The sequence below is a fragment of the Harpia harpyja genome, chromosome 6 (assembly GCF_026419915.1).
Source record: "Harpia harpyja isolate bHarHar1 chromosome 6, bHarHar1 primary haplotype, whole genome shotgun sequence".
Classification (NCBI taxonomy): Eukaryota; Metazoa; Chordata; class Aves; order Accipitriformes; family Accipitridae; genus Harpia; species Harpia harpyja.
Window position 1 is genome coordinate 68,326,555 of NC_068945.1, and position 27,537 is coordinate 68,354,091.

The following is a 27,537-nucleotide window of genomic DNA, read 5'->3' on the forward strand; positions in this document are numbered from 1 at the left end:
AGCTAGTGAGTGGTGAGTGAGAAGGTGTAATAAATTTAGTTTTTAGTAAAGCATTTGCAACATTTGGGGTGAATTTAACCCAGAAGTACTCCACTGAAGTAAACTGATTTATGTCTGGTAAAGTTGGCATAATACTACCAAGTAACCTTCAAAATTGTGTGGTAGAAGAAACATTTGTCATGTAGACTTAGAGGAAGACTTATGCTGAACAGCTCATAAATGAAGATGTATGGAGAGTGTGCCTGTTTAGGGAGGCGGCAATGGTTGTCTTATGCTACAGTTTAATATTACCTCTTGTGAAGTTATGAATTCTATGATAAAGAAAAGTTAGTAAATTAATAGCTGAGGAGCTAATTGAAAGGACTTAGAGATTCCTTTAACAACAGAGATATGGGACACGGGGTGCATAAAAAATTTTAAATGCCATCTTGAAGACAGCAAGAGAATCAATTTGGGAAACTGCAGGTTTGCTTTGAAAGGAAAATTGTGATGTTTTACTTTAATGCATTAGAACCTCATTGTTCTATACATCATTCATGTAGAGAGAAGACCTTTGGGACAGAGATGGTCCTGAAAAAACACACTTTTCTTAATGGCAATTAAGACTAAATGAGGATGCATTAAATCAAGAGACAAAAAATTATGGAAATGAAAACTGGAAGGAAGAGCCTTTCTTATTTTTGCTGCCTTCACAATACCTACAACTGTATTGCTAGTCCAAGACAGTGCTTCAGTGAGATTTAATACAGATGTCTGTACAAGGTCAGACCAAAGGTGGTCTTAGGCCAATACTGTGTCTGATGCAGAGGGTGTTCAGAAGGGAAAGTGAGGACAGAGCAAGCAATAGCAGTCCTTTCCCAAAACGCTCTGGGAACTTCCAGCACTTGGTAATATGCAGCTTTTGATGGAAAAGCTGATGTCTTTTGTGTCGAGTAGCACTCTATAGATGTTTCTTCCTTGAATTTGTGCCTGTCACTTTTTGCACCAATTTAAACTTTCGGCTTCAACACTGTCCTTTGGCAATGACTTCTGTAGCTGACCTGTCTGATGTGTTTCTTGTGGATAATACTGAATCTTTGATTTGCTAATTTCATCTGATTGCCCAGAAGCTACTGAGGGTTCAAGGCACACAACTATCACAGGTACGGGGGCAATACATGTCTCATTTCCATCGAGTTGTCACTGTAATGGAAAAGGTCTCAGGCAATTCTCTGATGCCGATAGATACTCTGACTTTCCTATTTCAGGGAAGTCATTTGACCATCCTGTAGTTGAAATTGCTCATGTTTTGTGTTAATGTCCAAGTGAGCAGTTGGATAATCCTTTTTCATGATTTTTAACCACTCTGTTCCTTTAGCACTGCTTTCGGTTTCAGCACTTTATTACTAGAAAGACATTGATGAATTACAGCGAGTGGCGGAGGAAGTAGAATGATTGATGAGTGACAGGACTAAGGCAAATTTGAAAGAATTAAATTTATGTAGCTGGAGTAAAGGACAGCAAGTGAGGAATATAATTTTATAAATATTTTAAAGTTTGTAGACAAAAACAGTAAGTTAGACTGGGTCATTGCCATTTAAACACTTAAGAAAACTAAAGGACATTTGCGCTTTGTGTTAATGTGTTTATAACAGGTTTGTTTTGACGTTTTCATAAAGTAGGAGCAGTAGTCTTATCAGCAAGAGATATAAAAGTAACTTTTGTAAAATATAACTTAATTAAGGCAGTACTATAGGGGTAGGGAAACAGCTGTGTCATCTAATAGACCTCCTCCATACTTGTAACTGATAACATTGAAATTTCTTTTTAGGGGAAAAAAAAAGGTAAGACTAGATGGGATGATTGATTTAGAAAGCAAAATTGTGGAGTTCGGCTTGCTGGAATTTGATTCTCTGGAAAACACTCTTCTGCTCTGTTAAGGCATTAAAAAAGAATTGTGTTACTCCTTAGCCTTTATATATACTTTCTTACTGTTCGGCACTCTGCCATACGCCAGCTGCTTGTTGCCTCCTTTTGTCGAAGTGGCTGCATTTCAGTAATGTTGATGACTGTGCTGGTGGAATCTTAGTATAAGGTGCTATGTTTAAGAGAATACAAACGCCACAAACAAAAAGTAACCCTTTTACCCTGTTCCCGTATGTACACTTTCCCTGTCCTTTCCCCGTCAAATAAGCTTACACTGACTACTTATCTCAGGATGAGCTCTTTTCTTGCAACCTGAGCACTTTTGTGTGTGTGTGTGTAGCTCAGAATCTTTCAAACTAATGTTTCAAACTTCTACCCTTTTTGCATCATTTGGTCTGCAAATCCTTTTATCTCAAGTAGGAGAGTGACCTCAGCTATTTCCAAAATATTGCAAAGGAATTGTCTTTTTTAGTCCTCAGTCTTTTATAGCTCTTTGTTTGCTTTTAGCTTGTTAATTCTTACAAGACTGTTTAAAGGTGAACAAAATTGGTAGCAATTTCTTCCATCATCTTAATTTCCAGTATGTTAATCAACACTTGGTACTGTTCATCATCAGTGTTTTACAGCTACTCATTAATCTTCACATCCTGTGTACCTTTTCTCATTTTCCTTTTTTTAAGGGGAAGGAGGCAGTCAGGAATAGCTATCTTTGATCTGTGTGCTTTTCATATTTTCCGTGCTTTTTAGCTGAAGGCTCCCTGCTTTGGGACCATCTGGGTGTTCTCTAAGTTCAGTGTCACCTTAGCTAGCTCACGTTCACTGGTTTGTCTTGATACCAATTCACACTATGCTGTACACTGGCCTGTGGCTGTTCGGTAGCAGACAATTCCCAATATTTGGGTTTAAGTGCAGCCTGAGTGCCAGTTTTCCATGTGTCCCATTATTTGGATGTCCCACTCTCAAAGGCAGGAACTTTTCAGCTTCATCTTGATTCACCTTGCAACCAAAATAGTGAATGAATTTACAGATGAAATACAGGCTTACTTGATAAGACTTACGTCAAGCTTCTAATTAAAAAATATAAATGCAGTTTCAAAGCAGGCTTAATCAGTTACTCATTATGTGTTTTCAGCAGTGGAGGTTCAAAGTACTCAACAGTCTTCTGCTTTCTGGATGTTAGCCCCTTCCACAAGGATGATGAAGGGACTGGAACATCTGTCCTATGACAAAAAGCTGAGGGAGCTGGGACTGTTCAGCCTGGAGAGGAGAAGGCTCAAGAGAGGTCTTATCAATGTGTATAAATAGCTAAAAGGAAGGTGCAAAAGGATGGAGCCAGGCTCTGTTCAGCGGTACCCAGTGACAGGACAGGAGGCAATGGGTACAAACTGACACACAGGAGGTTCCCTCTGAACATCATGAAACGCTTTTTTACCGGGAGGGTGACTGAGCACTGGCACAGGTTGTCCAGGGAGACTGTGGCATCTCCGTCCTTGGAGATATTCAAAAGCCATCTGGATACGGTCGTGGGCAACTGGCTCTGGGTGCCCCTGGCTTGAGGAGGCAGGTTGGACCAGATGACCTCCAGAGGTCCCTGCCAGCCTGAACTGTTCTGTGATACTGTGATTCTGTCCATCATCCATCGAAAACGTGGGACTTTTGCAGGCAAAACAGCCTTGACTTTGGGAACTCTTGCTTAATTTATTGCTAGTTAACACAAAATTCTGATCAGTGATTTGGGTTTTGAGGTGGGAAAAAAAAGAGAACACCTCAAAAAACACTTAAGTAAACATGTTTTCTCACTATTCTCTAGGTGCAATTTAAGTCCAATACCTTCACTCCCCTCCCTTTCTCAACTTATTTTTTCGATGGCGTATGCTCAATCTGTTGGACTTCCTCTGCTGAGAATGGGTGGCACAGAAAGTCGGTGTCATCTGTAAGGCTTTCTTTTTGCTACTCTGCTTCTTACTGGTTTCCTCTGCAGGACTTTGGTTCTTCAGGTTTTCCTCTGCTACACTTTTCCTTAGAGTGCCTGCTCCAAGGTGGATTACCCCCAAACTGCAGTCCCTTTGAGGCTGTCCCCACTCCAGCGTGGGTTACCCCCATGCCACAGTCCCTCAGAGTGGTCCCCCTCCAAGACTGTGTCTCCAGCTGCTTGCAGTTGCTGGTTTCTTTAAATTTGTTGGAACAGGGGTGCCACATGCCACCCCAAACCAAAACAACCCACTGGAAAATTCCTTGTCATGTAATTCAGCATCCCTTAGATGTATTTGCGGTGTTAGAAGGTTGGAGGATCAGTTCTCTAATGCATCATCTGCTCTTAAATTTATCACGTGAAATTCTTTGAATAGAGACCATCATTTGTAGATATTCTGCCTTTTTGCCTGGTGCAAAGTCCCAACAGCTGGAGTATGAGTACCTTCCTGTTTCTTAAGCAAACTTTTCAGGTTAGATCCTTATCTCACACAAGTCAGGAGCAAATTGAATTCAGTGAACTTGTTTAGATCTGGCTACACACATTTAAGCCATTTTTTAGTCATTTTCCTTTCCTGTACCTTTTGAAAGCAAGTTCCTTGTAAAAGCAGTAGATCAATTCTCCTCCTTTTAAATGTCAGCATTGTCTTTATTCATCCAGCAAGGCAGCTGAAACCTTCTGGGTTGCTGCTGTTTATTTGCTGTTTTATTCAGAGGGTTCAGCTTTTTTCCTTTTGTCATACTGTGTTTGTGTATGACTTGACTTTTTTTTTTTTTGTCCTTCAAATTGTGACCTACCACATTGTTTTCTTTTAACCTTTCTCAGTTGTTTGTTCATGTTTTCCTATCTGTTGTCTGAACTCAGAATAGGCTGGTATCCCAGCCGGAAAGCATTTGGTTTTCTAGTTCGAACAACCATTATTCTGGTTTTTTGCCCTGAAGAAGCACCTAGTTGGTGGCTTTAATTTTTTTTTCTGCTTATAGACTTCCAGGATTGTGGAGGTCTAGAATTTTAAAAAAACTTTCTCTTTTTGCTTTTGACATCTATTTTACAAGGCTTTTTGGAAAGCTACAATACTGTTGAAAACCCTTTTAAGGGACTATGGAGGTTTAACTGCAAGCAGATTGGAAAACTTTGGCCAAAGTCAGGAAAGAAAGAAGAATTTTAACAAATATCTTGCTAGTACTTAGGTTCTAGTTTGTTGTAAAACACTAAATTAAAACCTTCCAGATTGGATGTTATGATAGGCAAATGTTTAGCTACATTTTCTTTTTAAGGCAATTAAGCCCTACTATAAACTGACTGTGACCTTTAAACAAGCTGCATAGTGGTTCTGGTGCCACAGTTATTTTCTATAAACTTGCAATTTTTAGCTCATACAAAGCAGAGCTCTTTTTTCAGGCTTATTTAATTGATCCTTATTTTCTAAAGGGTCACTACTTACTACTCTAGGTAATAATAAGTACAATAATAAGTAGATATAGATAAGTAGATTTTAACACCAGAAATAACTATCAGATTATCTAAGCCAAATTCTATTTTAATCCAGACTGATATTTTAATTAATATTTGACTAAATACAGTTTTTCTGTATTTATTTAAGTGTGGCTTTCAATGGGAGAGATAGACTTCTTTCAGGGATTTAAAAAAAACAAACCCAAAAGAGTAAAAAGAGGTGGTGGTGGGGATTACCTACCATTTCTTTTGGTACTATTTGCTCATGGTAAATCAGCTTGTTAAAGAATAATATAATTTTTGTCTGTTGATTCACCATCCAGCTGTTTTCTCTTGCTGTAGCTTCTCTCTGCACCCCAACCCCTGCCAAAAGAAAAAATGTTGGGGAGTTCTCTTACCTATAATTATCTTTGTGGCCAGGTACTCACACACAATGCCATTATCTACCTCTAACCTCCCACCCTCAGAAAAAAAAATAAAAATCACTTACTCATTTCCAGTTAGCTAAGCCAGGTGGGTGTAAGAAAGAGGCTTGAAGGACCCTCAGGTGCTTTTTCTGGACCCTTGAACCACTTGTAGTTCTCTTCTGTACATCTAATTTTCAGGTTCTCTGAAAAAGGCTGCTATTCCATTATCAGTCTTAACCAGAGTCTTGTAGTGTTAACTCTTCCCCTCTATACACATTAGTCCTTTTGTAAGTATGAATAGCACACAGTAGGTAATAGGAGTGTTAAAAACCAGGTAGCTACTTGGGAAATAGAGTCGAAGCTGAAGGGAGAAGAGAAAGGGGAGAAAATCTAATTAAATGTGATACCCTTTCGTGTTTCGTAGCATCTTTAATCTTCATTATCCAACACACCTACCAGAGCAAGGAAAAGGAGCAAAAAGCAGGGGCAGTGTATTAATTGCACCCTCAGTTCAGTGTATGTGCAGGGTGGCAATGACAGGAAAAACAAGGTTTGGTTCTCAGACTTTTTGGATAACACTGTATTGTGTCGAATCCCACTGTGTCCCATTATTTGGATGTCCCCACTCCTATATTTGCAGGATTATAGCCAGCAGATCAAGGCAAGTGACCGTGCACTTGTGAGGCTGCATCTGGAGTACCACACCGAGTTTTGGGGGCCCCTCTACAAGAAAGGTACATACCTTTTCTTGTATGGGAAAGGAAACGTACGGGAGCGAGTCCAGTGGAGAGCGCCCGGGGTGGTGGGGCTTTAGAAGCACACAACGTATAAGAAGATGCTGCAGTAATTGGGTTTGTTCAGCCTGCAGAAGAGAGTGGTTTTTTGCTGTCTGTGACCATCTAAAAGAGTGAGAATGAAAAATGGAGCCAGACTCCTCTCAGAAGTGCACAGTGAACGAATGAGAGGCAACCATCACCAGTTTCTGTGGAAGACACTGACTGGACAAAAGGAGAAAATTCTTCCCCATGAGGTGTTAAACACCAGGAGCAAGAGACCAGAGAGACAGTGAATCTGCATGCTTGCAGATTTTCAAACTTTGACTGGAGGCCCTGAGCAGCCTGATCTAACGTTGAAGTTAGCCCTACTTTGAGCAGGGTTTTGGACTAGAAACCTGGAGGTCCCTTCCAAGTTGGATCAGTGTATTATTCTAGCAATGCTATGAACGCTGATTCCAGACTTCCAGAATTCTTTGAGTTGCTCTGACATAAAATGTTGAAGTCTGTGCTTGCTGCCCTTAGACATCAGTGTTTACTCAGTGACCACAGCGTGCTTCTGAGCTACCACGATTATTTCTCATCCTAATATACGGGCATTGTGCGGTTTGCATTTGAGATCACTCTTTGGTAGGTGTGGATAGCCTTTGGCCTCACCGTTATCCTTAATGGCAGGTGCCATATAAGATGGCTCAAATACCTTTTAATTTTAATGCACAACAAGCTCTGTAAAGCAGAGATGAATGTGGTAGAAGATAGCAACCAGAGAAGTTGTGTCATTCTAGCAATAGACAACAGAGTGGTTTATACTACTTCTCTGAATGTAGAGTTGTTTAATTTCCCAGCGCTGCTTCTTTTGGAGTGAGCATTCAAAACACTGCTGGTGAACTGAAAAAATCCAACAGTTGCTATAATGTACTGAAAATACTAAAACCAATGTGGAAATGTTGTAGCTTGTAAGGTTTTTCTACTCTTAATTGTTCAAAGTAATAAAATTAAAATCCTAAAAAGTGATACCAATTATTAGAAGTGAAGGGCTTCTGTCTGCTGTCTGAGGACTCCAGATAAATCTGTAAAAAATGAGTGGAAAAATAATAGATACAATTTAAATACAAAGTCCCTATTTTTCTAAAGTTTAGTATTCAAGACAGAGGGAGACAGTTGCCTTTTTAAAATGTGAAAAGCTTTTTATGTCTAGGAATGGTGCTAGCAATATAAATACATTCAACCCCCAACACTTAGGTTTCTTTTTAGAATGCACCTTTTTCTTGATTAGTTCTTTATACTGTAAGCAGAGGAGCAGCATCCACAATAAAAAATAGAAACCAAAAATAAGGGGTTTTCTTCTAAATTAAGGATCTCTAACTGGAGGAGTCACTACTAACTTGAAGAACAGCAATACTTTTTTTGTAGAGCAGTATTTGTGTTGTACTCTGACCTGTTACTGCTTTGTGCAGCCTGTCTCCCACTCATCTAGCTCCTTTTGCATATCAGGGTTTGAAATGAGAAAAGGTTAAGAACAACTAGTTGAAATGGTATGCCCAAGTTGAGTGATGAGTTGATGATACAACAGTAAATAAATCTCTGATCTTCAAAGCTGAAAGTATTTTTATCATACATTTGGGTCTCTTGCATAATAAAAGTGATGGTGTGTTACTAGCTGAGTGGGGGCATAAAATTCTGGTCTTGATTTAAACTTTGCCAATGTTAGATCTAGTCCCCTTATGAATTAAATTAAAAGAGTCTTCTTTCTTTCTAGTCTTGCTCTCAGTGCTCACCTTATTTTTCTTGGCTGCACGTGGCATTGGCTGTGCTCTCGGCTGACCCACCATGGCGATTTTTCCAGTCCCTTTCTATCCTTACTATTTCTCGAGATAGTTGACCATATTATTAACATGGCCCAGATGGATACTTGGACTTTATTTAAAGCCAATTGTAAACTACTTCTGCTTGTGTTTCCAAGTAGTCAGCAGAGCTGTTATTATTACTGCTCTTCCTATTCACTTTCTGCTTCCCTTTCTTTTCCATCCATCTCTTGTAACTCTTAATCTCCCTGCTTCTGGAGAACAAAGCCTTTGTGATGACAGTGTGGTTATTTGCTGAAAATGAGTTTTAAGAACTGATTTTTTCCAGAATAGTAGCGTAAAAAACAAGCTTGTCAACATTTTTCTCATAACAGTTCCATTGTTAGATCTATTTGTAGTGTATTTTTAATTTTGTGCATTCTTCGTAGACATCTCTGCTTCATTTTAGTTGCTTATGCTACTGTTTTGTGGTAGGTTATCCAGCACACATATTAGACAAATGTTTTAATCTCATATTTTTGTATTCTGAAATATAATCTGGGGTGATGCTTTATAGCTAGCTTGTTGCCAGGACTTAAATCATCTTTCTGCAAGTAAAACTACAGAAGGGAAAAATGTTTGGTTTCTTTTCTTTGTTTTAAACATAATGCTTATACTTGTTGCCACCTAAACCAATTGGAGACTTTACCTTGACTTCCATGAACTTGAATTGAGCCCCTGGCTACATTCCAGACCCAAACTGTTCTGAACATTAAAGCTGGAAAAGGGGAAACATAAAACCCATTTTTAAAAAGGGAAAAAAGGAAGAGCCGGGGAACTACAGCCCAGTCAGTCACTCTGTGCCCGGCAAGATCACGGAGCAGATCCTCCTGGAAACTATGCTAGGGCACGTGGAAAATAAGGAGGTGACTGGTGACAGCCAACATGGCTTCACTAAGGGCAAATCGTGCCTGACAAATTTGGTGGCCTTCTATGACGGGGTTACAGCGTTGGTGGATAAGGGAAGAGCAGCTGACATCATCTACCTGGACTTGTGCAAAGTGACACTGTCCTGCATGACATCCTTGTCTCTAAATTAGAGACACATGGATTTGACGGATGGACCACTTGGTGGATAAGGAGTTGGCTGGATGGTCGCACTCAAAGAGTTGTGGTCAATGGCTCGATGTCTGAGTGGAGAGCAGTGACGAGTGGGGTTCCTCAGGGGTTGGTGCTGGGACCGTGTAAAATATTTGTTGGTGACATGGACAGTGGGATTGAGCGCTCCCTCAGCAAGTTTGCCGACCACACCAAGCTGTGTGGTGCGGTCGACACGCTGGAGGGAAGGGATGTCATCCAGAGGGACCTGGACAGGCTCGAGAGGTGGGACTGTGCGAACCTCGTGAAGTTCAACAAGGCCAAGTGCAAGGTCCTGCACGTGGGTCGGGGCAATGAGTGGATTGAGAACAGCCCTGCGGTGAAGGACTTGGGGGTGTTGGTTGATGGGAAGCTCATCATGACCCGGCAATGGGCGCTCGCAGCCCAGAAAACCGATCGTGTCTGGGGCTGCATCAAAAGCAGCGTGACCAGCAGGTCGAGGGAGGGGATTCTGCCCCTCTGCTCCGCTCTGGTGAGACCCCCCCTGCAGTACTGCGTCCAGCTCTGGGGCCCCCAACATCAGAAGGCCATGGACCTGTTGGAGCAGGTCCAGAGGAGGGCCAGGCAGATGATCAGAGGGCTGGAGCACCTCTCCTATGAGGACAGGCTGAGAGAGTTGGGGTTGTTCAGCCTGGAGAAGAGAAGGCTCCAGGGAGACCTTACAGCAGCCTTTCAGTATATAAAGGGGGCTTAGAAGAAAGATGGAGAGAGAATTTTTGAGAGGGCCTGTAGTAACAGGACAAGGGGTAATGTCTTTAAACTGAAAGAGGGCAGATTTAGATTAGATGTAAGGGAGAAGTTCTTCACTGTGAGGGTGGTGAGGCACTGGCACAGGTTGCCCAGAGAGGTTGTGGCTGCCCCATCCCTGGCAGTGTTCAAGGCCAGGTTGGATGGGGCTTGGAGCAACCTGGTCTAGTGGAAGGTGTCCCTGCCCATGGCAGGGGGGTTGGAACTAGATGATCCTTAAGGTCCACTCCAACTCAAACCATTCTATGATTCTATGACTTTCTCTTGCGCTCTGTCTAGGTAATTCATGGTAAGTGAGGTTTTACTGGAGTGGGGCTGCCTGAATTTAACGGGCTCTGAGTGTGCATAACACTGGAACTTGCCTGTGTTATTTACGTGTAGAGTTCAATCACTGTGAAAGTGGCATTTATCAAGGACAGAATTTCCAGCTTGTCTGACTGCAAATATGAAGTGTCAGAAAGGCCATTAAAAAAACCACCTGACAAACCCCACCAAATAAATAAAAAAAACCCAAAACAGCTTTTTCTAGAAGGAGAAATTTCAGTGCATAACAATATGGGGTTTTTGGTTTTGTTTTTGGTTTTGTTTTGTTGGGTTTTTTTTTTAAAGCGCAATAAACAATTGAATGTTCCATTTGCTTCTTAGAACATGTGCTTGAAAGCTGTACATTGGTCTTAATTAGTTTTGAGAATAACTAACTGTTTAGGAACTGGGAAGATAAAAATAGAGCCGCATGATCTGAGCCAAAAGCTTTGAATTTTTACTGCTTGTGTTTCAGATAATACTTTTCCTGGATGTCTTGGAACCTCTTTAATGTCATTTTCCTGCTTGCTTTCAGTTCTTCTCTCACTGCATTTTCATCTCTCAGCTTCTCAGTTTGACAAATGTTGTTCCTGATCTTGTTCTTGCTTTGGTGAAATTGCTGACAGCTTTCAGGGCAGTGATGAATGACTCTAACTCCACTGAAGTGACTGGGGGGGTTAAAGCGCCTTTGGAATTGGGAAATTTGGGGTGCATCTCTACCTACCAAAGGAAGAAGGTAAAAATTAGCACTTACATTTCTGCCAAATGTTTCTAAGCTGTGTCTGCATGCCTGTTGAGCCTTCTCTATTTGTAATTACAGTGGCATGTCAGCTTTTTGGGGAGAAGCAAATTAGGTTTTTTTTCTTTCATCTGTGGTGTGATTTTCTGATGTGTTATGGCCAAACTTGCATTACTGTTCACAAATAGATACTGGGAAGAAAGAGGATGGATAGTGCTTTTTGTGTCAAGTGCTAGGAAACCCGCAAATGCTGTTGAAGGTGCAGCGTTGGGGGGCTTAGGAGGGGCCGGTTCAGTCCTCTGTGCTTAATACTGTGACACAAATTCTTTCTGAAGACTGAGCTCTAGCCTGAAGACTGGCAGCAAGTCCATGCTCTCATCATCCATGCAGACAAGAGAATTTCATAGTTAGGGATTTCTTGGCAAAATTTTTCAGGAGTCAGGAAAAAGTGCATCTTCTTCTTAGAAACTGCTCTTAATTTAAAAAGCCTAACTGCCCCAAAGCTATTTCAGGGTCAATGTTGACTTGGAGGCAAGCAGTGTAATACAGCGTTGATAGATGTTCTTTCAGTATAATTAATATTTACTGGTATTAAGGGACCAAGCCTTAGTTTGGCTGTCTATTTACTGTATCTCCTTGCTTTTCATTTTTAACGTTTACCTGACAGGTTTTGCTATAAACTTAAATCCTGAAGTGCAAGCAAATGTCTTATTTCACTAATAGTATCTTCAGTTATTAGGGAATGATTTTCTTTTTTTTTTTTTTTTTTTTTTTTTAATTTTAAATCTCTGTATGCAGAACATGCTATTTGTAGTTTCTTACAAAATCAGCACTGAGATTTTTGGAAACTGCAGAGGGATGACTTTTTTTTTTTTTGGTAACTGTGAAAGTGCTCTGAAAAACAAATAATCTGGGAGAGATGCAATTTGACAGTGTTGCTTTTGTGCACTGATTTGTCATTCCTGGTGGCTTTTGTCCACGTTTGTTTTTAGGATATAAATGTAAATTAGATTCCTTAGTCTAGTGCCCACTGGATGTCAGCTGGTCACTGTTGAAGTGCATCAGTAGAGAAATGTTATCTATGGCCTGTTTACTTTGCTGTATGTCAAGATCCTTGTGTTACTCTGTTGCTTGTATAAAGTTATTTTGCTTAATTTGAGCCTTAATAATTGAGCATTAAAAAGACCCCATGCTCTTTAGAGTTCAGAAGTACCTTTGAACTAGCAATAGTTTTCATTAAGCTGATGGCTATGTTTAATTAAATTGTGTAGTTACATGACATAGCAGCTATGTAGACTAGAAGATGAGGCCTTCTAAGCTTTTTCAGTTATGTCATGACATCACTTTAAGCAAATAAAGTTTAAGCCATTTTCTCCCCATTTGTAGAATTGGGAATAATGTTTTGTTGGTGTTTCTGTAATGAAAAGAATGAAGACAATCAAACATCATTGTCAGTATCTTTTTCTAACACTTTTCTACTTGATAATCCTCTTATTTTGTGATAAACTGTGTTTTGATTTTTATTTAACAGGCTGTGTTTTAACTAACTTGTTTTATACATATGCTCAAAATATTTGATGACCGCTCATTAAATCTGAGTTGTTCGCGTATTAGACCCTTTTTATATGTCAAATTTTCTTTTAGGAATAGAAATAAAGAAATACTACTTAAATGTTTTCTGCTTTAAAAGTGTGTGGATAGAATCATCATGGTATTCAGACTCTCCCCTAATCAAAGAGAAAAGTCCTGAGAGATAAATGAATTGACCTTTAAAAGTTGTCACGTGTTCTCCTTCCAGGTGTCAGCGGTAGACTCCTTGGAGGGTCCCCTTCTTCAGGTGGAGGGATTGAGTGATCTGAGACTGGAGCTCCACAGTAAGAAGATGAACATGCACTTAGTCCTGATAGATGAATTACACCGTCATCTTTACATCAAATCAACTAACCGAGTAGGACAACGCAACAAGGAGAAAGGGAGAATAAGGTGGGTTTGGTGTGATGCTAACTGAGGGCAACAGGTCTGGGGGGGAAGAGGACTACATTCTGCCTTTCATAAGGAGAAACTTTCTTGGGAGAGTGCCATCGACTTAGACCTCAACCTTTCATTTTTGGCAAGCAAATTTCTCATGTTCATGGCTGTGGAGAGCAGAAAAACTCCAAATATGTTGATGCACCTTGAAGCCTGTGAACAGTCTGTTCTCGTTCTTTCACTTTTGCTTAGTGATTCTGTTGGTTTTGTGCCGCTTCCCACAGAATAATGATGAGGTCAGTTCCTTTTAGCATTCTTTTCCTTGTCTGATGCATATACCTTTCCTACAAATGCCATGATCATGAGGCTCAGGTCAGGCAAAGGGAAGAACACAGGGAAAGACTGGTCATCTTTTCTAGCAAATGTCCAAGGTTTAAAAGACTTCCAGCTAACCCATATTGCACCCTCTGGCTAGTAACCTTATGAAGTGCCTGAGGAGTGTCATGGCTCTTGTTGTGTTTCTGTGGTCTTTTAAAGATGTTGAAATGTCTTACCTGGTTGGTGCCTCAGATCAGTGGAAACTCATCTTAAGTGTAGGTGCCTGGCTATTTTTTCCTTATTTTGCAAATTCGAAGTTTGAGGGCAATAGAGTTGTTGGGAGGGAAGGAAGAAAGATAGTGGCTAGAAAAGAGGCACACGGTATTGGAAGATAACTTTTGTAGAGTAGGAGAGGTCATAAACAGGGGCTGGGAGCAAAAAGGGAGCCAGCATATGATAAAGATGTAGAGAAAAGATAAATTAGTATTCTATTATGAGAAGGAATAAAAAATGCTTACCAAAAATAAGAGGAGAGATAGTAAGTTACATTAAATGAATTTATGAAATAAAGGATTGATTGAAGCTGAAATTTCTAGGAAGGAGGGTTGCTAGCAAGTCATCAGTCTCTTCCTTACTCATCTTGTTAATTAAAACCAGACACAAAGCTTTGGCGTACCCAGACTATGCGACTGCTAATTAACTGCAGTTTTGTACAACTGCTACAGGTATCTTTTTTCTTCTTTTCTATTTTTTTTTCACATTCCCTGTTGCACATCATTGATATGTGGTAACATGAACTCTTGCATCACGGACAGTCTTGTTGCTTTGTTTTAGCATGTTGCCCTAGACTGGCTGTTGACCAGGATGCAATAATGTTTATAATTATTTCTTGTATTGGTTTTAAGTGTGTTCTGTCTAACACTGCTAAGCTGGAATGCATAGCTAATCCCTGTAAGTATGGTATTGTAGGTGTATAGGGAGTATAGGTGGTTGTTATGCAGGATAGTAAGCTTAGCCCTTGTCTTTGCAGGTTTCTATAAGCATTTTGATCTCTAAGGGAACATACTGAACCCTATTACAGGAGCATTCTCCACTTCTTTCTCTTAAAAAATGATTTCTTGCTTGTGTTCCCCTGCCACATCCAGCTTCATGCCTTTCATTATGCAGCTGGGGCAGCATGACACATTTCTGGCAAATAATGCTGTGTGAATTTATTATGAAAATGACCAAGCAGAAAGTCTTTCCTTTCTGAGGAGGTTCATTTGGAGAGGGATGCATGTAGGTGTGCACAGAACAGGAATTTGAAGGAGAGGAAAAAGAGTGGAGCTTTCTAGTGGGAACTAGAAGAGCTTGAATGATTAAGTAGTTGACAGAAGCCATGGAAATGGGAGCATATCTTCTCCTCAATATGTAGTTTTCCAGAAAGATCTTAAGAATTCCATGTTAATTTATCATCATGCTAGAAGTAGTTAATTGTGCTGGAGGTGAATGTGTCTGCCAGGAAATAAATCACGCGCTATGGCAAGCTCCAATATGCCTGTGTCCTGATCGTGTTGCTGTGACCAGTCAGACAAGTCTAGAGTGCTATTAAATTCACAGAGGCCTTGGATACCAAATTTTGCCTTTGACATGACAGCGTTCCCTCATCATTGCGGTTTTTTGCTTTTTCCCTTTTCAGTCAAAATGTGTATATATAGACACCCACTCGTATTCATCTGTGGACTTCTGCTTTAAGTTATGTTTTGTAAACCTCTTGTATCAAAACTGTGTATTACGTATATCTATTGCTTAGGCTTACGAATTTAAGAAATAAATGGATAATTTGTTGTGAACTAATTTTGTAAATAATAGTAAACTGTTTGCTTTAATTCTCTCCTTTCACACAGTTCACTTGTGAAAGATGCCTCTCCTGTACCTCTTATGGATGTTACTAATTTATCTACACCTCGAAAGTTCCTTGAAACTTCCCAGTTCAGTACTCCTGGAAGTTCCAGCAGTGAGTATTTAAGTCACATGCATTCCTTGCAGAATTAATTTGTAGATCTTCAGCTGATTTTACGGGAGTAGTAGTAGGCATATCATCATTTCTTCATGGTTGGCTGCTGATGGGAGGTCCTGAGACAAAAAGTTAGGAAGTGATTTGTGCAGTGTCATGAAATGAGTGAGCGGTATGTCCAGGGGCAGGACTTGGCCATATCTGCATTTTTCTTTCGGCAAATCGTCCTTCCCCTCTCCTCCCTGCCCATCAACTTCAATTAAATACACTTAGTTTTCTGTGCCTCTTATGATCTTGATCATGTTCTTGATATCTTGAGCAGAAGAGAGATTTGCAGTCAGTTCAGTTTGCGTAGAGGTCTCTTCTACGTAATTTAATGTAGGCAGGCAGGTATGTGTAGTTATTGCAGAAGTGTTCTTTGCTGTGTGGGAGCCAAAAGGTCAAAGCTTTTCCTTGTGGGAACTTTGTAACTTTGACTAAAGGTCTATCTATACACAGGAATAATCTGGTGGTGATCCTTGTATACATGTTACTATAATAAACACTGAGCAAAACACTCAGTTTCATTGGTGCTTTTGTATGAGGCTTTGAAAGTACTGCACAGATGGGGAATTAATCCTTGTATTGTTTCAGTAGATTAATAAGTGGGGTTGTTCGTGTTGAACAAATGAATAAAATGAATAATACAGAAGTGACCTACATCTCTTCCCCCGCTTCCTTTCAAAAATTGACTGTTTCAGTATTCCTCAATGCAGAGAATCTTTCCTTCTCATCCTTATTAATTCTTTTGTCTGCTTGTTTCTGTTTTTTCTTGTCATGCTTGTCTCCTAGACTCTTTCCTTTGATCATTCTTATCTTTCAGTCTTGTAGGGGTTTTTGTTATTTAGCCCTGCTCCTGTAGGGTTGGCTAGTCTCACAGCCTGAGGCTATATTTCTACATAGTGGAGGTTTGTGAGGAGTCACTTGTGACATGCCAGTGCAAACTTTCAGAGCTGAAAACTGCAGCTTGGTCGTGGAAACCTGGAAGAGAAGAACAGTATGAAAATTCTGGGGAAAAAAACTTAAGAATTCCGGTTCTGTCCCTGTGATCAGTGAGAAGTTCAGTTCAGTTTCTTGCTAAAGATCACGTGATTTTGGGGAGCTGAGGAAATAAACCACAAAAAACTGAATCCCAGTCTCACCACTGTAAATGTTAACCTACTTCCTTTTCAGTGTGTTAGTTGTATACTGTCTCCACCTAAAATAATAGTCCTCTGTACAGTAAGAAAAAAAAAAAGTCTGAAGTTATGCAGCTGATAGGGATCTCCCATCATGCCTTATGATGGGGAATAGACAGCAGGAGATGCACTTATTAAAGAATACAAATCCTGTCCTTCTTTCAGTATCTTTAGTGTCTTCCTTAGTTGTTTTTTTTTTTGTTATTGCTAGTGTAATATGAACCTTAAATATGCTCTGAAAATAACTTTGTTGACACTTGTCACCTTTGAAGACTTGCAGATCCTAGCCAATTGTCGTCGCATCTGCTGAGATTGATAAGAGGTTTGTTATTATCCAAAGCTGACCAAGAAGTTTTTTTTCTTAGCTGTAGCCAGTGTAAACCTGTTTGTAAAGATAAATGCATTTTTAGTGTTTATGCTGGACTACTGCAATTCTGTCTGTAAAGGAAAGTCCCAAGGCATACTTCTTTTTCAGAGCCCAGGGCTTCGTGAGCACTGACCCTAGTGTTCCCATTTATGTACCGCCCTTCTGCTTCAGCAGAGTCCAGTTGAAGATTTTCCTAGAATCATAGAATACCAGGTTGGAAGGGACCTCAAGGATCATCTGGTCCAACCTTTCTTGGCAAAAGCACGGTCTAAACAACATGGCCCAGCACCCTGTCCAGCCGAATTTTCAAAGTGTCCAATGCTGGGGATTCCACTGCTTCCCTGGGGAGATTATTCCAATGGCTGATTGTTCTCATTGTGAAAAATTTTCTTCTTGTGTCCAATTGGAATCTCCCCAGGAGTAACTTGTACCCATTACCCCTCGTCTTTTCCACGTGACTCTTTGTAAAAAGGGAGTCTCAGTCGTCTTCGTAGCCACCCTGTAAGTACTGGAAGATGGTGATAAGGTCTCCCCTAAGCCTTCTTTTCTCAAGGCTGAACAAAGCCAGTTCTCTCAGCCTTTCCTCATAGGGCAGGCTTCCCAGTCCTTGGATCATCTTTGTGGCCTTTCTCTGGACTCTCTCCAGCCTGTCCACAGCTTCTTTGTATAGCAGGGATGAAAACTGAACACAGTGTTCCAGGTGTGGCCTGACAAGCGCTGAGTAGAGTGGGATAATGACTTGTTTATCTCTGCTGGTGATGCCCTTGTTGATGCAACCCAGCATTCTGTTGGCTCGCTTTGCCGCAGCAGCACGCTGTTCACTCATACTGAGCTGCTTGTCCACCAGGACCCCCAGGTCCTTTTCCACAGAGCTGCTCCCCAGCCGGGTAGATCCCAGCCTGGGCTGCACTCCTGGATCATGTTTTCCCAGGTGCAAGACCTTACATTTGTGTTTGTTGAGCTTCATAAGGTTCTTGTTAGCCCACTCTTCCAGCCTATCCAGGTCTTTCTGCAGGGTGGCTCTCCCTTCCGAAGTGTCCGCTTCCCCACTGAGTTTGGTATCATCAGCAAACTTCATCAGGGTACACTTGATCCCATCATCCAGGTCACTTCTGAAGATACTAAACAGCTTTGGGCCCAATATCAATCCCTATATATCGATTTTCAGTATATAGTTCTTGTACAGAACTGACTGTGATCGTCCATGACAGTCTTGCCCACCACGATTACGACTTAGTATGATAACAAGGTTATATGGAAATCAACAGTGTCATCCTGTACGTAGACTCACAGTTGTTGTTTACAGAAGTCTTCTGAGGAGCAGAACCAAAAAGAACCAACTTCAGTTTTGAAGTAATATAACTGCTTATCTTGCTGCAGTTGGAACCGAATCTAAATTCCAGATTTTTATAAAACTTCTCCAAAATGAATTGATATTAAGTCTGGGTTATCCGTCTGGCAGGGGTGTTTGTAAACTTCCCTAACATACCTTCTGCAAAGCATGAGTGATGTGTGTTAAGATTGACAGTTAAACCAACATGTGAATGATGCCCCTCCTATAAGGAAGGAGCAAAGTGCAAGATACTTAGTTTGATTTCATTTTTTGGCAGAGATGAGGCCAAGACTCTTTTCCACCGTCTTTTACTTAGAATAGGATATGGGATCCCTATTTAATGCATTAGCTCCAGTTAGAATAGGGATGTTTGGGATTTCCTTACCCGGGCCATTCAGACATTTGTTCTTATACAAGTAGTGAGACTATGTTTTCAAATAAAAAAGGTTATTAGGTTATTCCCGCCCCACCCCAGTATACCGGGCAATGCTTACATGTGTAAGAAGAGAAAAAGGTATGCTATTAATCACTTGTGATAGCAGAACAAGAAGTGATACTAGCATTTCTAAAGCATAGCTAGATAAGTATTTTGTGACTCATTTGAGACTTCTAAAAATCAGTAAGTTGTAATTTTGTTTGCTCGGTGCAATGTTGATGGTTTTTAAAATCAGTTCTCCTAACATGCCCTGATAAACAGTTATTTCATACCGTATTTGAATGAAGGTTCTAGGGTACAAGCAACAGGTAAGAATCACAGCAGTGGTCTCTAGGAACTAGGTTGTTTGTGAACATAAAATTGCATTGCTCCTTTCACTTCAAATGCCTGAAAACAAAGGCTCTGATGGCTTCATCCTCAACTCTAGTAAATTGGTATAGGTCAGTTGAGAATACACCTTAAAAATTCTCATTTCTGCAGATCTGTTCTTGCTCTTCGTGCCCAACACACCAGAAAATCTCTTACCTGGTTTCTCGTTACACTCTGTATCATTCAGTGAAGTGCTGGGCAAGTGTCCCTCAGACTGGGAAAGATGTAGATTATAATAGAAAACATTTGATCAGCATAAAGTATGCATATGGTTTTGCTTCAAGTGCACAATGTACTTATGTATATTTTTTCCATGTAATTTTATTTAAAAGTAGCCTTTTCCAGGACTGTGGAACTACCAGAGAATTTAAAACTTATTTGTATGCGTAATAAAAGCTGTTTCTGCCTTTAGTCATTTAAGCTATTTGGCTTTTTATTGATGAAACAAAGTGGCCATGCATATTAATGCACGTCATTATGAAGCACTGACTCATTCAACCCATCTCAGCAAAGATGCCAAAATTTTGAGTCCTTTCTGCATTCACTTCCCAAAGGAGATGTTACCTTGTCCTGTAGAATCTTTATAAGGAAATTAAAGCTGTTCCTACTGCACTTAAAATAAACAGAACCTTCAGTAACGTTCATCTGAGGATTGTAGATACGGCAGTTCACCAGTAACATTTTCCCTTCATGCCAGTTCAGAGAAATAAATTCACTTTTAAATCATATTTCTCTGCTTGAACCTTCTGTACTCTGAAGTGTATTTATGAAGGTTCCTGCTTTGCCAGGCTCTTCCTGGAACTATAAAATGTGCTCACTCAGTACAGAGCAAACCCAAGAGCGCCCTTTCCTGAAAAATTCCTGAGAATACTTTTTAGAAATCCGAGAAAGATGAGCTGAGGTGGTGACAATTAACATTGTTATTGATGGCATATGTAAATTTTATGCTGAACAGATAATATACTTCAGTGATGCATACTTCTCAGCTCTAAGAGAAAAAATTAACTTCTAGATCCAAGCAGTTTGGTGGCTTCTAAGGTCAAGTCTAGCTACTGCTTCTGGCTCTTGTTTCTTCAAGAAAGCAAGTACTTCTGCATAGGTGAAAACATGTGGAGGCCTGTGAATTTGGCCCTGCAAAACACCTGCAGGAGCCAGACCTTTAGGGTCCAATTTTAAAGGTGGCTCTAAAAATGCCATTGTGGTATTCTTTGTCTGCTGTCACGGTTGCTTCCACTTCAAACATGCTCAACAAATACATAAAAGATCCCCCCCCTTCCCCCCCAATTAACCTCACCTGAGGATCTGACACCAGCTGGGTGATTTTTCTCTATCATTTGTAGTAAAAATTAAATGATCTCCTCACTGAACCAGAGTTTTCCTGTTTTAGCTGTTTTGCATTTGCACTAATCCAGCTGAGGGCTTGATCAGAAGGTGGTGGGAATCCAGCTGTGAGTCTGATTCTGTCCACTATCATTGCAGTGCTGCACAAAAAGTGGAGTTTGTTCTTAGGGTAAATTTTTGCGCTTAGGATGTTTTAGAGGAAGTCTGTTCCTACAGTTTAAGAAGGGTTTGCAACTACACAATAAACATTAAATCCTATGAAGTAACTTTTTGTGTGTCTGTTTTTGCAGGACCATGATTTCTCTCACTGATCCTCACTAATGGTTCATGTTTTGACTTGATGCTTAGCACTGACGTGTGCAATCTGTGTGTGTGTTTGGGGAAGGGAAAATGAAGAAAATTTTCGATCCTTGTGATGACAGCCAAAAGGGTAACGCTTAGTCACTCCTCCTGTATAATTTTATTGGTTGTTCTTATACGTGGTCCCAACGTAAGATATTTGACTACCATGTGCTTATTTTCTTATTTGGAGACTCAGTTTTCACGCTTATCATGTCTTATCATCCAATGGTTTGGCTTAGAAGGGATCTTAAAGATCATCTAGTTCCAAACCCTTGTCACGACCTGGGCTGGACAGACCAGGGAGGGGTCGTAGTGAATTTGGAATTCCCTCGGGCTAAATTAAGGTGCAACGACATGAAACGATCGGTGAAACTTTTTATTTCTGGCAGAAGCAGCCTGAACTTGGAAGGCATTAACAGTAGGTGGTGTGGTTTCTTACAACAAGAATGGGCAGGAAACTATGTCAGGGAACCATGGTAACCATATGTAAGACAATAAGGAGAGTCTTCCCATTGAGTCATGAGGTTCAGAGCAGACCCCCTTGCTTTCTGGACTCCTTCTCAGAGAGGAGCCCACGGGCGGCTGGATCCATTCTTAGTCCCAGACTTGGTCAGTGGTTTATGTCTAAAGGGTTGAGGTATAGGGATTATGGAAAGAGAGAAAGAGAGAAGGAGAGAAAGAAAAGAGAAAAGACAAAGATTTCACCGGTCCTGAGTCCAGCTTTGGTCCAGCCAGTCTAGAGGTCCAGTCCTGGAGGGCACACGCACGGCTTCTCGTGTCTGCACCTTTTATAGCCCAGTTCCCACCTTTTTTCACATCAGTCACTCCCCCTCTTGGTCTTCTGCGTGCTGCCCCTAAGGACTGACGTAACTCTCGATCTTCTGCACAGGCGCCGTTATGGGGGGTGGTCGTGAGCCCCCTCCCCAAATAAGCTCTGGGTGACCCATGGCCATATTCGGTGAGTGGTCCTGCTCAGTTCATTGGGGCACGGGACTGCGCGTCCTCTGACACACCTCTGGTGTCCCATGTCACGTGGGGCTGCTATGCAGAACTTGCCTTGTTGCCGGACCTTGCAAGCGAGCCAGGCCCCGGTCCCTGTCGGTCACGATGGGTGTTTGAGGCGTTAACCCTGTCCCGTCTCTCACACCCCCCTGCCACGGGCAGGGACACCTTCCACTAGACCAGGTTGCTCAAGGATCCATCCAACCTGGCCTTGAACACTGCCAGGGATGGGGCAGCCACAACTTCCATGGGCAGCCTGTGCCAGTGCCTCACCACCCTCAAAGTGAAAAACTTCTCCCTTACATCTAATCTAAATCTACCCTCTTTCAGTTTAAAGCCATTACCCCTTGTCCTATCACTACATGCCCTTGTAAAAGTCCCTCTCCAGCTTTCTTGTAGGTCCCCTTTAGGTACTGGAAGGCTGCTAGAAGGTCTGCCCAGAGCCTTCTCTTCTCCAGGCTGAACAACCCCAACTCCCTCAGCCTGTCCTCATAGGAGAGGTGCTCCAGCCCTCTGATCATCTTCGTGGCCCTCCTCTGGACCTGCTCCAACAGGTCCAAGGCCTTCTGATGTTGGGGCCCCAGAGCTGAAGGCAGTACTGCAGGGGGGGTCTCACCAGAGCGGAGCAGAGGGGCAGAATCCCCTCCCTCGACCTGCTGGTCACGCTGCTTTTGATGCAGCCCAGGATATGGTTGGCTTTCTGGGCTGCAAATGTACATTGCCAAGTCATGTTGAGCTTCTCATCAACATATAATGCTTGTGTGTATTAGGAGGATTTTGCCCATGTCTTACAGAGTTGCTTTGTACAGTTTTCTCAGAATGAAGTGTTGTTACAGGGATTTGAAAGAGTGGCCTTGTCAAATTAAAATGCCTCTGTTTTTGAAAGACTAATGTCCTTAAAACTGTAGATGAAACTGTGAACAACACTTTTAGAAAGAGGAAATTTGCCTTGAGGCCTTGAGGTTATTGATCTCTGAGACCCATTTTCTTCTGGGCTTGGTAGTAAGGCAGAGAAGAAAATGACCAAAATTTCTAAAGGACCCATTTCTAAAGTAACTGTCCATTTGTTGCTCATTGTCTCCATTCATGGGTCAGAACAAGGATTCAGTGCCAGAAATTAGCAGGTGACGTTTCTTCAAATCTTAAATTATGCCTTTGGGGCACTATGAACTTGCATCCTTTTCTCTAGGAGGATTGAAGGCAGAAAGGGTATACTCAGAAAGGATGTAAATCATGGAAAATAGTACATTAAATTTTAGTAGTTGCCCGTAAAAGCACACAGCTAATGAAATCTTCTGTAATGAGTAGCAGCAAATTTTGACCATTCATTGGAATGAAAAACAAGACCCAAGAGCCTTTTCTTTAGCTGCTTTGCTTAAATGAGTTATCAACATTGGCTTTTTGGGGGATCAGACCGGAGTTATTAAAATGCCTCTTGCAGCAGGTTTCTTTCTTGTGAAATGGCAGAACTGTACAAATGAGGGTATCATCAATTGGAACAGACATTTTTATAGGGCATCGTCAAACCAGGGAGCCGTCAGGGAAGTTTCCACCTTTGTAACTATGGAGGTGATGAATCAATGATGCACATGATTCAACTTACTAGTGATTTAAACTGAGGGTAGATTTTTGACTGCTTAAATACGGAGTTGAGTGTTTTCAGATGCACTGCTTCAGTGATGCAAAATTTTTGAAAATGGCTGCCTATTTCATTGGAGAATGTGGCATTCCTTTATGTTGTTGTCTTGGGAGGCTTTTGAGAAACCATATTTAAATGTTCAGCTTCACATGTGGTTTTCAGAGATCATTAGAACAAGAAAATCACCAGGAGTCAGCATGGCTTCACCAACGGGAATTCATGCTTGACCAACTGATAAACTTCTACAATGAAATGACCGGCCTGATAGATGAGGGGAGAGCAGTGAATATTGTCTACCTGCTCTTCAGTAAGGCCTTTGATGCTGTCTTCCATAAGATCCCAATAGAGAAATGGTGGTTGTACGGGCTGGATGAGCAGACAGTGAGGTGGATTGAAAACTGAATAGCCGGGCGCAGAGGGTGGTGATCGGTGGTGCAAAGTCTAGTTGAAGGCTGGTAACTAGCAGTGTACCCCAGGGTACACCTGGGGGTCCTACTGGGTTCAGTACTGTTCAACATCTTAATTACTGATCTGGATGTTGGGGCAGAGTGTACCCTCAGCAAGTTTGAAGACAACACCAAACTGCGAGGAGTGGCTGATATGCCAAAGGGTCGTGCTGCCATCCAGAGGGACCTGGACGGGCTGGAGAAATGGACTGACAGGAACCTCCTGAAGTTCAACCAGAGTCCTGCCGCTGGAGAGGAACAACCCCAGGCACTGGGACATGCTGGGGATCACCAAGCTGGAAAGCAGCTTGGCAGAAAAGGACTTGGGGGTCCTGGTGGACATCAAGTTGAACACGAGCAGCCAGCACATTGCCCTTGCTGCAAAGAAGGCTGAAGGTATTTTGGGCTGCATTACTCAAAGTATTGCCAGCAGGTCGAGGGAGGTGATTCTTCCCTTCTACTCAGCACTGGTGAGGCCAAACCTGGAGTTCTGGGTCTGGTGCTGGGATCCCCAGGGTGAGAGAGAGCTGGACATACTGGAGAGAGTGCAGCAAAGGGTCTTGAAGATGATGAAGGGTATGGAGCATCTGTCCTATGAGGAAAGGCTGAGAGAGCTGGGACTGCTCAGCCTGGAGAAGAAAAGGCTCAAGGGGCATCTTATCAATGTGTATAAATACCTGAAGGGAGGGTGCAAAGAGGACAGAGCCAGGCTCTGTTCAATGGTGCCCAGTGACAGGCAGGACAGGAGGCAGTGGGCACAAACTGACCCACAGGAGGTTCCTTCTGAACATCAGGGACCACTTTTTTACTGGGAGGGTGACTGAGCACTGGCACAGGTTGCCCAGAGAGGTTGTGGCATCTCCGTCCTTGGAGATACTCAAAAGCCATCTGGATACGGTCGTGGGCAACTGGCTCTGAGTGCCCTGGCTTGAGCAGGGAGGTTGGACCAGATGACCTCCAGAGGTCTCTTCCAACTTTAACCATTTTGTGTGATTCTGTCATTTGGTGTCGTCTTTGAATGGAATTAAACCATGAAAACCACTTGAAATTATTAAGTGATTCTGAAATTTAGGTTTCCAAAGAGGTCAGCTTAGCTAACAACATTTCAAGCTATATGTCAAACTGATCTGGAAAAGCCTCGATCAGACTTAATGCAATCCAGTATTTCTATTGGTTTGCATAGGGCTAGGTACAAGAGTTGATAGCTGAGATGGGACAACAAAGCAGTATGTTGAAGCTGGTTTTTTAGCATAAAACTGCAAATTGAAGTTTAAAGGCTTCATTATGGTGGAGAAGGGCAACTGTAATAACTTAAATTTTAAATATTCATTTGCTGACATCGCATTTCACTTGTTTTACCCTCAACGAGTGTGGAGAAATTTACTGCTTGGTGTTACTGAAGAAATCCTATGGAATTCTTCTTTGGTGTTTTCTACCTGTATTGTTTTTGAATATAGTGAAGCTGGTTTTAATTAAAATAGGACTTTTTTTTCCTTCTCTTTGACAAATCGCAAAGGAGAAGTGGTTAATCAAATCAAATCTGAATAGCAGATCCACAATTTAGAATGATTTGTAAAAATAATCGTTGTAAACATCTATAGGAATTTAGTGGCTTCTCTACGTAACGCAAGCGCTTATGGCGTGAACGATGATCTTACCCCTTTCAAGGGAGGCATGTTTTACAGGCATTTCAGGTAGAAACTGGTGAATGTAGAAAGCTAGGAATAGGTTCTGACAATCTTGTGCTTTTGTCTTGATACGAATGAATAACAAAGTCATTCACATTCTCAGTTTAAGAGTAAATGCAGATGAAGGTTTCAGTTCTGAGAGCTGATCTGTAGGGACATCTTCCTTCACCTGTGGAGCTCCTCTGCCCACAGAGAATAGCATGTGGGATTGCGATTTTAAAGGTGAGCTTCTTTATAACCACCTGTCTGCTTTGATGCCTTTTTTCGAAGAGGTGGGGGACAGGAGGGGCTGATTCCTGGGCCAAAGCTTTGTGGTCAGATAACCCCTTGATGACATTAAATGGCAGAAGAGGGTGTTTGAAGTGGGGAAGAAGCAGGAAAAGAAGAACATCTTCAGTTGCCCGGGGTTGGAATCTTGTCAGATCTTACAGATAAATGGGCCCCCAAAGCTACCCAGGGTACCTGTTTAATAGGCAGAATGTGCAGGAAACATGGTCCCTACTGTTTTATCAAAAGACCAGATCTAACAAAACTTACATACCAGTGTGTTGCTACTAGATACTGAACTATTCACTTTGCTATTGTTTGTAAGAGATGTAAATCAATGTCCTGACTATTTGAGGGTGTTCAAAATTGCTTTGCTCTTTTGAAAATGGAAGAGCGTTCATCTTAGTGTGCTGGCAGAGTTCTCAGCAAGATTGCTGCCTTTAGTCCTCTTAAATGCTGTCCTCACATTTGGATACAGCAGTATTTCCTCCCTCTCAGGTTTTCATTGTGTGATATTAAGAATAATTTACAGCCTGCTTACAAAGGGGCTGCAGCATAATGACAGGGACCTGTCCTCTAAAAGGTTGCTTAGGCTGTGAAATGTTTGCATTGAACTCAGAGGAACAAGATAGTGGTTTGTTTTTTTTTTTTTTTAAAACAGTAAGTTAAAACCTTTCTTCCTCTAGCATTTCCAGTGCTGTCTTTTCCACAGCTCTTGTTCCAAAGAGCTCATTTTCTGTGTTTGTGCCTGGCATGCTGTGTTTTTTTGAGAATAACAAATAGCATTAACAAAGTGGGTAGACCATGTACACAGTGCTCGAAGTGCTTTGCAGCCTTGTGGGTTGAAAGGTGTGTGATAGATGAGAGCTTTGGGCAGAAATATGTGTGCTTGCAGTTGTTAACTTCTAATTGGTATTGCTGCTTATGTGTATTTGAAGTACCTCCTATATTATCTTTGCTTTTTTTGCCCTTTTTAAAAAAAAAAAATTAATGCATTTTGGGTGTTTCTAGTTGCTTGCCCCATAACTTGCCCAAATTTAATTGAAAAAAGCGCGCGTGAGAGAGGAGAAAAGCACTATTTGATCTCCCTGATGTTCATTACTTAAAACCTGATGCCATTCTTCATTGTGACGTGTGATGACCTCACAGGCTCCACTCTCATCACACTCTTACCTGGCAGTGTTGCTGGTGCTCTAGGTTGAAATGCAAGAGCGTGTGAACGGTGAGTATGGTTTGAGCTAGAGGTGCTGTGGTTGGGATTACACTGACAGAAAGAAACAATCTCTGCTGTGGAGGTTGGTGTAAGCTGACACTGAAATAAGTATTATCTGTTTATCGTGATGCTCTTTATAAAGTGGCACCATACAGGCTCTTTGGGACATGGTTTTCTTGATCTTGTGCTAACTTAGTGGTGCTGATGCTCTTCTGTTCAGAGTGTCATAGCTTTAGACAGCTACAGGGCTGCATGCTACTTGCAACATGCCAGTTTTCATTTCTGCCATATCATTTAAATCCTTCTAGTGGATCTTTTGACATTTATTCAGGTTCTTGGATAAGTTTTGATT

The 27,537-nt window shown here is 41.4% G+C and overlaps 1 protein-coding gene across 1 annotated transcript in view; it reads left to right on the forward strand.

Annotated features, from left to right (window-relative positions):
* EXOC4 (exocyst complex component 4) overlaps window positions 1–27,537 on the forward strand; it is a 414,930-nt gene that overhangs the window by 34,339 nt on the left and 353,054 nt on the right. Inside the window, exons 4-5 of the mRNA XM_052789476.1 lie at window positions 13,042–13,226; window positions 15,416–15,525. Of these exons, the coding sequence (XP_052645436.1) occupies window positions 13,042–13,226; window positions 15,416–15,525 (295 nt within the window). The remainder of the gene's footprint in view (window positions 1–13,041; window positions 13,227–15,415; window positions 15,526–27,537) is intronic.